Genomic DNA, 13,082 nt, shown 5'->3' with positions numbered 1-13,082 from the left:
CCTCCATTTGTACACAATCTGTCTGACTGTGGATTGGTGGAGTCCAAACTCTTTAGAGATGGTTTTGTAACCTTTTCCAGCCTGATGAGCATCAGCAATGCTTTTTCTGAGGTCCTCAGAAATCTCCTTTGTTCGTGCCATGATACACTTCCACAAACATGTGTTGTGAAGGTCAAACTTTAATAGATCCCTGTTCTTTAAATAAAACAGGGTGCCCACTCACACCTGATTGTCATCCCATTGATAGAAAACACCTAACTCTAATTTCACCTTCAAATTAACTGCTAATCCGAGAGGTTCACATACTTTTGCCACTCACTGATATGTAATATTGGATCATTTCTCAATAAATAAATGACCAAGTATAATATTTTTGTTTCATTTGTTTAACTGGGTTCTCTTTATCTACTTTTAGGACTTGTGTGAAAATCTGATGTTTTAGGTCATATTTATGCAGAAATATAGAAAATTCGAAAGGGTTCATAAACTTTCAAGCACCACTGTATCTAGAGAAGTTTGATTTAATATATTCTGGTCAGTTTGGTTTCCATGACAACAGATCTACAGAACATGCACTTTTACTAAAATCACTGATAAAATCCAAAGAACAACCGAAGATGGCAAATTTTCCTGTGGTATCATTCTTTGTCTGAGTAAAGCCGTTGATGCCATAGATCATGATATTTTGTAAGCAAAGTTATATTCTTATGGCATCCGTGCGATTGTACATGATTGGTTTGCCTCATATCTATCAAATAGACATCAGTTTGTTTCAATTGGTAATAATTCATCCAGCTCTTTACCAATTTCATGTGGAGTACCACAGGGTTTGCTTCATGGCCCCCTTCTATTTCTCTTATACAGTACATAAATGATTTTATCAACTTCTCCAATATATTTGATTTTCATCTTGTTGCAGGTGACTCAAATTTATTCCTGGCAGATTCATCTTTAGATTCTCTAGAAGCCAGGGTAAATTCTGAATTAGTCAATATTCGGGAGCTTGGTTGCAAATTTCAATTTCCCCTCCGGGGATTAATAAAGTAATTCTGATATCATCGCGTGGCTTTGGGCAAATAAATTCTCTCTGAATGTCGACAAAACACATTTTGTTCTTTTTTAATCCACCCCAAAAGAAATTGAGCAGAACCATTTCCTGAAAATTAATTATAAGCCGATTAAACAGAAGAACCACATCAGGTATCTTGGAGTAGTTTTCGACTCTCACCTCATCAGGAGGAAACACATCCACCAGTAGAGCAAGAAAATCTCCAGAGGCTTTGGAATTATTGCTGAGCTTCATCACTAGGTTTCTCAAAGTATTCTAACTCAGCTGTACTACTCTCTTATTTATTCTTTTTTAATATACGGTGTTACAGTTTGGGGTAATACTTATGAGACTACCCTTCGACTGATAACTGGACTCCAGAAGAAAGCTGTCAGAATGATTAATTTAGCTTCTTTTAATGAACACACACCTCCTATTTTTAAAAAGCTGGAGATGATAAAATTCTCTGATTTTATAGATTACTTAAACAGTATTTTTACGTTTAAATTTCATTCGAGTTTATTTGCTGCCTGCCTTTGATAACTTTTTGACACTTTTAGCATCAAGGCACAAGTATAAAACTTGACTGGCTTCGAGATCTTCATTTTGTGTTCCTTCAGCCAGAACTAACGATGGCAAGTTTAATATTCGCTTCAAAGCTGCTGCTCTCTGGAACAGTATTGATGAATCTTTCAAGAGTCTTAGCTTCAGCAATTTCAAGCATTCTTTCAAAAGTACGATTATCGCTTCAGATCAGCATTCCTTTCTCTTTTCCTCACACTGTCATTTCATTTTTCCCTCTTTTTATTGTTTTTTTGTATTTGTTGAAATATTGTATTTTATCATTGTGCCTCTGTGCGACTAGCTTTCTTCTTTATAACAGTAATCTATTATTTTTTTCTGCCTAGTGAGATTAGATTACTATTTATTTTTAGGCAGAATTTTATCCTTCGTATGTATTAGATTTCTGTGTGTGATATAAATAAACTATTATTGATACAACACAGAGTGTGTAGGTCGAAAGAAAGAAAGGCCATCATGTGGGCGGTCCTCCTCTGAGTTGAAGTGTGTGTGTGTGTTTTACACCTACACTGCAGGAAATCTTCTCTGCTCTTTGGTTCTGAGGGTAAAATCACGTGAACTGCTGCAGCTGTAGAGACACAGAGACAAAATGGAGACTGAAAAATGACACAAAAAGAGTTTAAAGCAAGAAAATGAAAAATTAGGTTCCTCACTGCTCTCAGTCAGACACGATTTAGAGATCGGCCAAAATGTCATAACACTGTGCAGCATTTGAATGTAAGAATCATGAGAAGAAGCAAAAAACTTTTCCAAGCTGAAGCTCTGACAATGTGTGTTTTTTTACTTTCTGATTAGGGGTGTAACGATTCATCCACTACATCGATGAATCAATTTATTTTCCTACGATCCAACTACAACGATCTGTGCTCGGCAAGTTGCCCTTCCGGACGACATACATCGATCTAATATCGTTTTAAAAGGTAATCAATTGATTGTATCGATACTAAGAAATAACACATTGGATTTAAGCACATCAGACTTTATATTGATGTGTTTTTTTAGCACTTTATCATTAAAAGGCGTTAAATGTTACCCGATTCAGTCTGCCTGTCTGTGATGTCATCATCACATGCCAGCAGCAGCACAAATCAAAACATAGCATGATGGCAGATAGCAGAGGAGAAGCCGGCAAGCGGGAAATTTTACTATGTTAAAAAAAAAAACAACAACAGGTAAACCTACTGTCATTAATTCAACCTAAAAAAAAATTGGTTGCACTTTATTTTTATATATATATATATATATATATATATATATATATATATATATATATAAAAGCTGGATAGTACAGTGGTAATGCTCATGGACTACGACACAGGAGATCGGGGTTCGAATCCCGGTCGGGGCAAAACATCATCCAGTAAGGGATCCCTCATGATATATCGGCCTACCTCAGGAATGAGTGAAGACATAACTGATAGAGTCATACCGGCTCAGACGTCGCCCGGGTCAACAAGGTCTGCGTCAGTTGCTAGGGAACCAGGGCAAACTGATGAGAAATGGGCTACTGGAACAAGACATCGATGGACGAGGACAGAAAATATGGAGTTGCTGGAATGCTACTATACAAGCAGTCCCAGAGAGAGGGGATACATGCAGCGAATGTGGGACCATTGGATACTTCGAAACCCACAATCAAGGCTAACAAAGAAACAGCTATTAGCCCAGTGTTCCAACATCCGTAATCGAAATCTACTATCACAACTAGAGATTAATGAAATACAACAATGATGCTACGGCAAGGGGGAGCCAGGAAGACAGGTCAGCGGGGAGATGTCATCATCCCCACAACCAGAGATTGGGTACCAAGCCCCAACACCTAACAGCCTCAACACAAGAGCTGCTGACCTGAGAAGGAAGATCGTGACCCAACTGGAAACCTGGAGCCCCCGACGAATACCGAAGCTGAGTTGCCAAGTACCTTCAGAAGATCTACTAGTAGATGTGAATGCTGCTCTGAAGACAATCTCCACAAGAACCATCACTGAGACCAACAAGCTGATACACAGTACAGCAACAGTAATCATGGAGATGCTTGGACACAAGGTGGGCTCAGGACATAACAAACAGTATCCACCATGGAAGAGACGATTAGAGGCCAAGATAAAGGCAGCACGGAGAGAAGTTAGCCAGCTAGCTGAACTACAGAAAGGGAACATGGTGAATAAAGGGGCACCCAGGAAATACAACTCACTCTCCATACCAGAGGCACTCGAAACTGCCAAACAGCCACCCGGTTGAAGAGATACACCAAGGAGGGAGAGGCCAGGAGAATAAACAAGCTGTTCTCCACTGAACCAGCCAAGGTGTACTCTCAGTGGCAGGGGAACAACAACCGGTCAGACCCACCAAGAGCTGAGGTGGAAAAATACTGGAAAGACATATGGGAAAGAACGGCATCACACAACACCGATGCCCAATGGTTAGTGGACCTAAGAGCTGACCACAGCAACCTCCCAGAACAAGAACCAGTAACCATCTCAATGGCAGACGTCCAAGAAAGAGTGTCAAAGATGAAGAGCTGGACAGCACCAGGCCCCGATATGATCCATATGTACTGGCTGAAGAAGCTAACTGCACTCCATGAACGCCTAGCAGCACAGATGAACCAGCTGCTGAGGGATGGAACCCACCCAGAATGGCTAACCCAAGGCAGGACAGTCCTAATCATGAAGGACCCCCAGAAGGGACCCATCCCATCCAACTACCGGCCAATTACCTGTCTCTATGAGTAAGCATGTGGCTCAATACATGACCGAGGCACAGAAAGGGATTGGCAGTAACACCAGAGGAGCCAAGCACCAGCTACTGGTTGATAGAACAGTCGCCCGAGACTGTAAGAAGAGACAGACCAACCTGTGCACTGCCTGGATTGACTACAAGAAAGCCTACGACTCAATGCCACACACATGGATACTGGAATGTCTGGAACTGTATAAGATCAACAGGAACCTAAGGACCTTCATCCAGAACTCAATGAAAATGTGGAAGACAACCCTAGAGGCCAACTCAAAATCCATTGGCCAAGTCAACATCAAGTGCGGCATATACCAAGGAGATGCGCTATCACCACTGCTGTTCTGCATAGGCCTGAACCCCCTCAGTCAGATCATCATGAAGAGCGGCTACGGGTACCGATTCCGTAGTGGGGCAACAATCAGCCACCTGCTCTACATGGATGACATCAAGCTGTATGCCAGGAACGAGCGAGAAATAGACTCGCTGATCCACACCACCCGGATCTACAGCGATGACATAGGGATGTCATTCGGATTGGACAAGTGTGGCCGGATGGTCTCAAAGAGAGGCAAGATGATCCGGACTGAGGGGATTGACCTACCAGAGGGCAACATAGGTGATATCCAAGACAGCTACAAGTACCTTGGCATCCCACAGGCTAATGGAAACCATGAAGAAGCCACAAGGAAGTCAACCACAGCCAAATACCTCCAGAGAGTAAGGCAGGTCCTGAAAAGTCAGCTGAATGGTAAGAACAAGGTCCGAGCCATCAACATGTACGCACTACCAGTCATCAGATACCCCGCTGGCATCATAAACTGGCCAAAGGAGGAGATGGAAGCCACAGATATCAAGACTAGAAAGCTCCTCACCATGCATGGAGGGTTCCACCCCAAGTCCAGCACCCTGAGCCTATACACTAAGCGGAAAGAGGGAGGCCGAGGGCTAGTGAGCATCAAGACCACGGTCCAGGACGAAACATCGAAAATCCAAGAATACATCAGAAAGATGGCCTCAAAGGATGAACTGCTAAGTGAATGTCTCAGGCAGCAGAACCCTGATGAGAGTGCAGAGGAGGAGGAGGAACAGACAACCTGGAGAGACAAACCCCTACATGGTATGTACCACCGTCAGATAGAGGAAGTGGCTGATATCAAGAAATCCTACCAGTGGCTGGATAATGCAGGACTGACAGACAGCACAGAGGCACTAATCATGGCAGCACAAGAACAGGCCATAAGCACAAGAGCCATAGAGGCCAGGATCTACCAGAGTAGATCAGACCCAAGATGCAGACTGTGCAAAGAAGCCCCTGAAACAGTCCAGCACATAGTAGCAGGGTGTAAGATGCTAGCTGGATCAGCGTACATGGAGAGGCACAACCAAGTGGCTGGGATAGTATACAGGAACATCTGCAACCAGTATGGAATAGAAGTACCCAAGTCCCAATGGGCCATACCACAGAAGGTGGCTGAGAACAACAGGGCCAAGGTTCTGTGGGACTTCAGCTTCCAGACTGACAAACAGATCCTGGCTAACCAACCGGACATAGTGGTGGTGGACAAAGAGCAGAAGAGGGTGGTGGTAATAGATGTGGCGATCCCAGCTGACGCCAACATCAGGAAGAAGGAACATGAGAAACTTGAGAAGTATCAAGGGTTGAAAGAGCAGCTGGAACGGATGTGGAAGGTCAAGGGTTGCGTGGTCCCCGTGGTAGTGGGGGCACTTGGGGCAGTAACCCCCAAACTGGGAGAGTGGCTCCAGCAAATCCCAGGAACAACATCTGAAGCCTCAGTCCAGAAGAGCGCAGTCCTAGGAACATCGAAGATACTGCGCAGAACCCTCAAACTCCCAGGCCTCTGGTAGAGGACCCGAGCTTGAGGATGACATGGATACCACCCCCCCGCCGGGGGTGAGAAGGAGATTATATATATATATATATATATATATATATATATATTTTTTTTTTTTTTTTTGTGTGTGTGTGTGTGTGTTAGGTTTATATAAGTATTATTCTTATTATTCTTATAAGTATGATTATTAAAATGGTGACAAAATTAAGAGTTAACTTAAGGTTCAGTTAAAAATGACCTTCTGTCTCGGCTGGACATTGTTTGGGAACATTTTGTTTATGAAATGTGTATTTTGAACAGAGAAGTGTCTGAAGGACCCACCAAGGTCTGTTTTAGTGTCAGATCGACCCACACACACACTTTAATGTTGGATGTAATGGTAGCCTTATTGCTGAACAAAGAGTTAAGACTCTTATATTATATTTTTATAGTATAGTTATAGTATATATTATTATAGTATATATTATAGTATATATTACTTATAGTATATTTTAGAGCTTTTTATAGTATATTTTAGAGCTTTTTAGAGCCTTTATTATTTTGGATTATTGTATATACTATGGCAGTGATTTTAAACTGTTCCTGTGTAGCCTGACCTTCGTCCAGTGGAGAAGAACACTTCTTTGTTAGACCAAACATAGTCTTTGTTTAAAACATTGTCGTAAAAACATCTCACGCGCTTTGACGTACGTAAATGAAATTGCTGAATTGCTGAAATATTATTTTGCTTATGATTGAAGGTTTCATTCACACACACATACATATGGAATTAAGATGTGATTTGCTGACCTAGCACATAGACACAGATATCAAAATGATGTCAGTCACTCACACCCTCCCATAGACACACACACACACACACACCCCTCTCTGAGGTCATATACAAACACACACACATTTGACAGACACAATAGCCGTTTGGAGAGATTATGATTTGTTATAAAAGGTGTTTGTAATCTTTCATCTTTGACGAAGTGACTGTGCGAATAAACTGACATGTGAACTCTCTGGTGTTCCCTTGTCTGTTTCTCTCGACCTGATCATTCTCGTCCTCAGATCTGAGGGAGCTCATGAAGGAATCGGGGTCTCTTTCTGGGTGAACCCCAACAATTTGGTGTCAGAAGTGGGATACTGCCAACCAGGTGAGTAAATTATTTTAAGTAAATTATTTTAATTTTAATTTATAATTTGATTGGTTATTGATTGGTTGCCGCCTGGTTGGTAGTAATTAAAAAAAAAAAAGAGACCCATAATTCAGGTTGGTAAACCTCGTGTAGAGGCACGGGACGTTTTGGAACCTCGTAGACCTTTTAGACTTTTGTCTACGGGACGTGACGGGGCTAGTAGAGCCACGGGATTGGGCTGGTAAACCTCGTAATTTGTTTACGGGACGGTGAGCCTCGTGAAGACACTCCAAGGGGGAGAACTGTCACGAGAAGAGCGCGCTTTTAATCTTTGATTCCTTCGTGCAGCCACCATGGGGGGAAAAATTGTATTATATTAATTGTATTATATTAATTGTATTATTGTATTAAGGTACCCGGACCCCGAGAAAAACCCACGGGATTGGATGTGGTTTAGCATTCTACACAGATTCTAGACAATTTGGCCGGCTCAGTTTTGATTTATCCTCATCCAGGTATTTGCAATCTCTGGGAGCTGTGTAATGTCTCTTTAATTGTTTTAGCATTTATATAAGGCATTACTGGATATGCACAAAATAATGAAACAACAAATCAGTACTCTGGACATGAACAGTTAGAACTGTGTTCCTGGTGTGCATAAATGTTAAACCTTTGGTCAATCAAACCTGTATAACCAACTTCCAAAGTCCTTATTTCCCTTATAAAATCCTTATAAGATGCAAATTAAAATGATTTACCTGAAATTTGAATGATAATTAACAATGATATATCCCAGGTACTTTTTATTCAATAAACTTTAAGAATGAATACAAGCTTCAATGTTTGACAAAAAAACCACAAAGTGTAAATGTTATGTGCTCTTTTCTCTAAATAAATATTGAAGTGTTTTTTTTTTTTGTTAAAAAGAATCCGTATAACTTTATTTGTACGCCCGTATACTATGTTTATTGACTCAAATCCGTATAAAATACGGACATTCTGTATATTGTGCATTTTAATCTCAAAGAAAGCTTCACTGAATCGATTCTTTAGAACAAACTCGCATGCGTGTGAATCAATTTACTTGATTCACTCTTGATTCTTGACTCAGAAACTACGGAAACCTTATTTGTATTCCTGTTTTCAAATTGTAAACAATAATCACACTTTCATGCTGCATGAAATTAAAGTATGAACTTTCCTCAACCCATTACGTGTGCATGAACTCCACAAATGCCGTTGATGCGTCTGTATCGATTCGCTCGATCGAGTCATTTATGTTTCGTCCCGAAAAAGATCCGAATCGTTTGTGAATCTCATCACTGTTAGAAACCCAAGAGAAGAGATCCTCTTCCCTTAACATCATCAGAGGAAAAATCTGCTTCTTAATCAATTAGTTTCAGCGTTTGGTGAGTAGATCATCTGCATTTTATTTTATATTCCTTGTGTGTTGATAGTCCGAAACTTGTAACTGGAAGGTTATCAGGAAAGTCACGAGTGGTCCGCGAGGTGATCTCTGAACAGGTCCGCGAGCACTCTACAAGACTATTAATGCGTTTTAATAATTAATAGTGCAGCTATTAATGCAGTTTCATGTCTAGATCTTATAAATGATGAATACGAAATTTTCAAAATTATGAGAACTCCAGTTCCCATGATGCTTGTGAACTGGGCATGCGCACTGGATAAAAGAAAAAGCAGCTCTTTAGAGCAAAACTCTCATCTTATCAGATTTGGGCAGTAATTCTATGCGTTCAGACCTTAAATAATGAAATAACTGTACAAGCAAATACAACACAAAAACCATTTTTAAAACATTCAATTAAATTAAACAGACATGGTAAAAACAGAAGAAATATATTTAAGGCTTGGAGTTTGATTAATTTAGCCAAATCAAATATCACTTTATATTTATCAGGAATCATTTTTAAAATATTGAGTATTATACCACTTCCTGTTTAAAGGCATAATAAAAGGTATCAAATATATTTACCCTACGTGTGAATGGAAATGCCGAAAAGTTTAATGTTTAACCTAATGTTTAATGTTGATCTAAAACATTTTAAAACTGATCGTGTGGTGGTCTAGTGGTTAGGATTCGGCGCTCTCACCGCCGCTGGTGTAGTGGTATTTTTATTAATCATATGTAATTCTAACCTTTAAATATCCTATATACTCCTGTTTCTGACGCGTTTTAGCGAAATGTGGACTTGTCTTGTCTGGGAAGCATGAAATTAGCTCCGTAGCAATATGCTCTGTCTCTTTCTCAGTCAGCATTGAGATAAGGGCTCCCAGACTGTTACAGATAGCTATAATATAAACAAATAACTCATGCAAGAACAGTAGGCAAGGACAGCCACAGAACTCTGCAATGAGCAGAGAAAATCATTATTTTTGGCACTCTCTCACAATAATAAATTTAATAAGTAATCTCCTTATATTATTAGGTAAATTCCATATACATAAAGTCAAAATGTCCAAGACAGACAACCAATTAATACTGTTAATTGAATTAAAAATGTATTTTGAGTCTCTGTCACATATTGAATCAAACAAAGAGTGCTTATCAGCTATTCAATTTTATTCAAATTACATTCAGTGAAATTGTTTGTCATTTCAATTTGCCCTGTTTTTTATCTCCTTATCTTTCTTTAAACTTATTGCTACTTATGAGGCTAAGCTTAAACATGTTCCTCATAATTTCGAACTATTGATATGAAATGCTCTGATTAACTGTTTGCTGAGTTTTAAACCTCCATACTTTTGCCTTTAAAAACCACAGAGGATATGGAATAGATAGGCTTTTAATGTATTTAGTTAACCATAATTTTTTTTTCAGCAAGAAACAGTTAACAAACGTTTACTTGAATAACTTTTTGTTTATAAATCGGAGACTTGGGTTTATCTTTGTTTAACCATTAAGAAAAAACTTCATAAATTATCATGATTATGATACATTGGCTTGTATAAGTACTCATTGTCCTTGAACCTTTCCGCATTTTGTTGCACTGCAACCTGGAACTTAAATTGACATGAAACTACACAAAACATGAAACTATTCATGTGCATCCTGTTTATAATAAGCAATACCTCTCTCTCTGGATCCATGTCATCCTACAGTCTCTTCTAGGCGTGGTGAGACCGTGCACCAGTTCGTACCTGGCGTTTTACACAAGATTTACGTAAGATTAATGAATTGATTGTTTCTTCTGTAATGTCACAGGTTCCTGCTCATCATTGCTGTTTTTCCATTAATGAAAATTAATGATCTCTGTTCTGCCTTTTTTTTTCACGCACATGAGGAGATAGTGTTTGGACTCAAGGTTTCATTTGACTCTCCTGCTGTTTTTTTTTTTCAGCTGTAATTCATAACGTGCTCTGTGACCTTCTCCCTCCCTCAGGACTCTGTGGTCTGTGTGTTCTGGTGTCTGCTGGTGACACTTGCGCCTGCTCCAACATCTGGCGCATAAGGGCTTTAAGGTTTCCAGAACCAAGCTGCAATATTGTATGGACACTTAAGTATTTGAACTTTTGAAGTTTTGAACTTTCTCAAGGCTGTCATTCTAGACACAAAACCTCCTCCACTGCAACATCCTTTGACCTGGACTGACGCTATGGTGGTCGCTTATCACTCCCTCAGAAGCACCCTTTGTTCCGCCCCTGGGTTACCTGCTCACTTCAAGCCCTTCCACCTCTATGCCTGTGGACACCGGGGCACGGCCTCTGGGGGCCATGAGGGGGGGGGAGGTGCATCATTGTGCGTTTTTATCCAAAACATTAGACATTGTTGCTCAAGGCTTACCTGCGTGTCTGGGGGCTGTCTCCGCATGTGCTTTGATGGTTTTAGATGCGGATTGGGTTTTGTCTCACCCATTAATCTCGCACTCGTCACACCAAGTTAAACAGGTGTTGCAAAATTGACAGACCCATTAAATTCATTAATCAGTAATTTAATAGATAATTAGATTAACATATGACTATTTATTCTCTGTTCTACTAACAATCTCGAAATTCGTGTCACATCCTCTTTTGATAATGTAGGTCGCGCTCTCGCACGCCTCCTTAATTCTCGGGATGATGCTTGGGATGACATTGATATTGTCTGTCTAAAAATCGTACATACTACTAGTATCAGGTATAATTTTTGTTGATGGTTCTTGTTCAAAACCCTCAGATGGTTCTTGTTTTATAATTTATAATATTATCACACCTCTGTGGTTATTCTGTGTGTTCAATCAATATCAGCCTGATATTCTGCATAAGACATACGCTCTTTCTTTCTCATTTGATTTTTGTCATCTTGATTGTGGACAAATTCTCTAAATGGGTAGAAGTTTTTCCCTGTTCTCGAGAGAACACGAAGGTAGTTACTCGTTTTGATACCTAGTTATAATAATAATAATAATGATACATTTTATTTATAAGTGCCTTTCAAGGTACCTAAGAACACTGGACAGTAAAAACAAACAAACAAACAAACAAACAAACAGTAAAAGCAGAACAATGAAACAACAAGAATAAAATAATAAGAAATCAATAATAATAATTATTGTTATAGTTATGGGGTTTCAAATGCCATAGATTCCGACAAGGGTACCCCTTTCACCTCAAAAGTCACACAAAACCTTTGTAAGTATCTCTAAACTAAACTGGTGTTTTCACATTCCTCAATCCTCTGGTATCGTAGAACGTACTAATCGAACATTGAAAGACAAATTAATTAAGGTCATGCAGGACACAGGTTTGGTTCTGTAATCCATAATTCATTCTGGCTGAAATTCGTGTGACACCAAGAAATTATTTTTGGGAATAAAGTTCTCCCCTGGAAGAAGGGAACTCCGGCTCCGGGTACCTCTGATTTGAAAATGCATATGGATGAGTATTCTGCAGCCCTTATAGATAAGTTGCATAAAATTTGTACCAAGGTCAATAATACAATATTATCTCCACCACACACCCCTTTCACGTGGGAGACAGGTGCTGGTGTGACTTTTTAAAGTAATGATTTGGACAATTGGGAAAACAATATAATGGGCCTGCAGACGTAGTCGCCATTACTTTTGCTGCTGTTTTAACTGATCTTTTCCACAGTGGATCCATGCCACGCGATTGAAGAAGGCTCCATAACAAAGTTGTGTTACAATAACAAGTTTGCTGCTATTAACGCTTTTTGTGTCCCTATCTAGTCTCCCTCTGGCCAGTTCTCTCTCTCTCTATTTCTGAGCTCTACACAGATTCGACTGAGAATCCTCAAGACGTTGTGAACAAAGAGAGATCTTGCGCCCCGTTTGGAACCAATCATCCTCACTACAACCATGACAGTCCTCATCACGGATTTCGTGACTTCATTGTTGCTCGGGGCAGGGCTACCCGCCCGAGCCTTCGTGACTGCTTCATCTTTGCTCGGGGCAGGGTTACCCGCTCGAGCCTTCAGGACCACTTCATTGCTCGGGGCAGGGTTACCCGCTCGAGCTGGACTTCGAGACAACATCTTCTGGACTAACTTCGCTAACTGGACTGCACAAGCGCACACCACACGAATGTGTTATGTCTTTCATCTGATGCTGTTTTCTACTATTATTACACATCTCTATGCTCTGAAACTCTGTATTCTTACAGGACTCTGTTCTCACTATAGGTCGATATGCCTTCTAATTTCATTTTTCCCCTCACTGTTTTAGAACAAATTACTCTGAAGGAAGTGTATTTGGGAATTAAGAGGTTTTGAGTTTCTCT

General features: G+C 40.1%; 1 protein-coding gene across 2 annotated transcripts in view; it reads right to left on the bottom strand.

Moving 5' to 3' along the window:
* LOC132864430 (tripartite motif-containing protein 16-like) overlaps window positions 1–13,082 on the bottom strand; it is a 64,039-nt gene that overhangs the window by 14,545 nt on the left and 36,412 nt on the right. The window contains exon 5 of one of the 2 annotated variants that reach the window (XM_060897846.1): window positions 2,139–2,198. In XM_060897846.1, coding sequence (XP_060753829.1) covers window positions 2,139–2,198 — 60 coding nt within the window. Of the gene's footprint in view, window positions 1–2,138; window positions 2,199–13,082 lie in introns of those variants that run through there. The other variant, XM_060897845.1, reaches the window with a different exon arrangement.

The sequence above is a fragment of the Neoarius graeffei genome, chromosome 17 (assembly GCF_027579695.1).
Source record: "Neoarius graeffei isolate fNeoGra1 chromosome 17, fNeoGra1.pri, whole genome shotgun sequence".
In the NCBI taxonomy this organism is placed as follows: Eukaryota; Metazoa; Chordata; class Actinopteri; order Siluriformes; family Ariidae; genus Neoarius; species Neoarius graeffei.
This window is presented reverse-complemented; position numbering and strand designations above follow the sequence as displayed.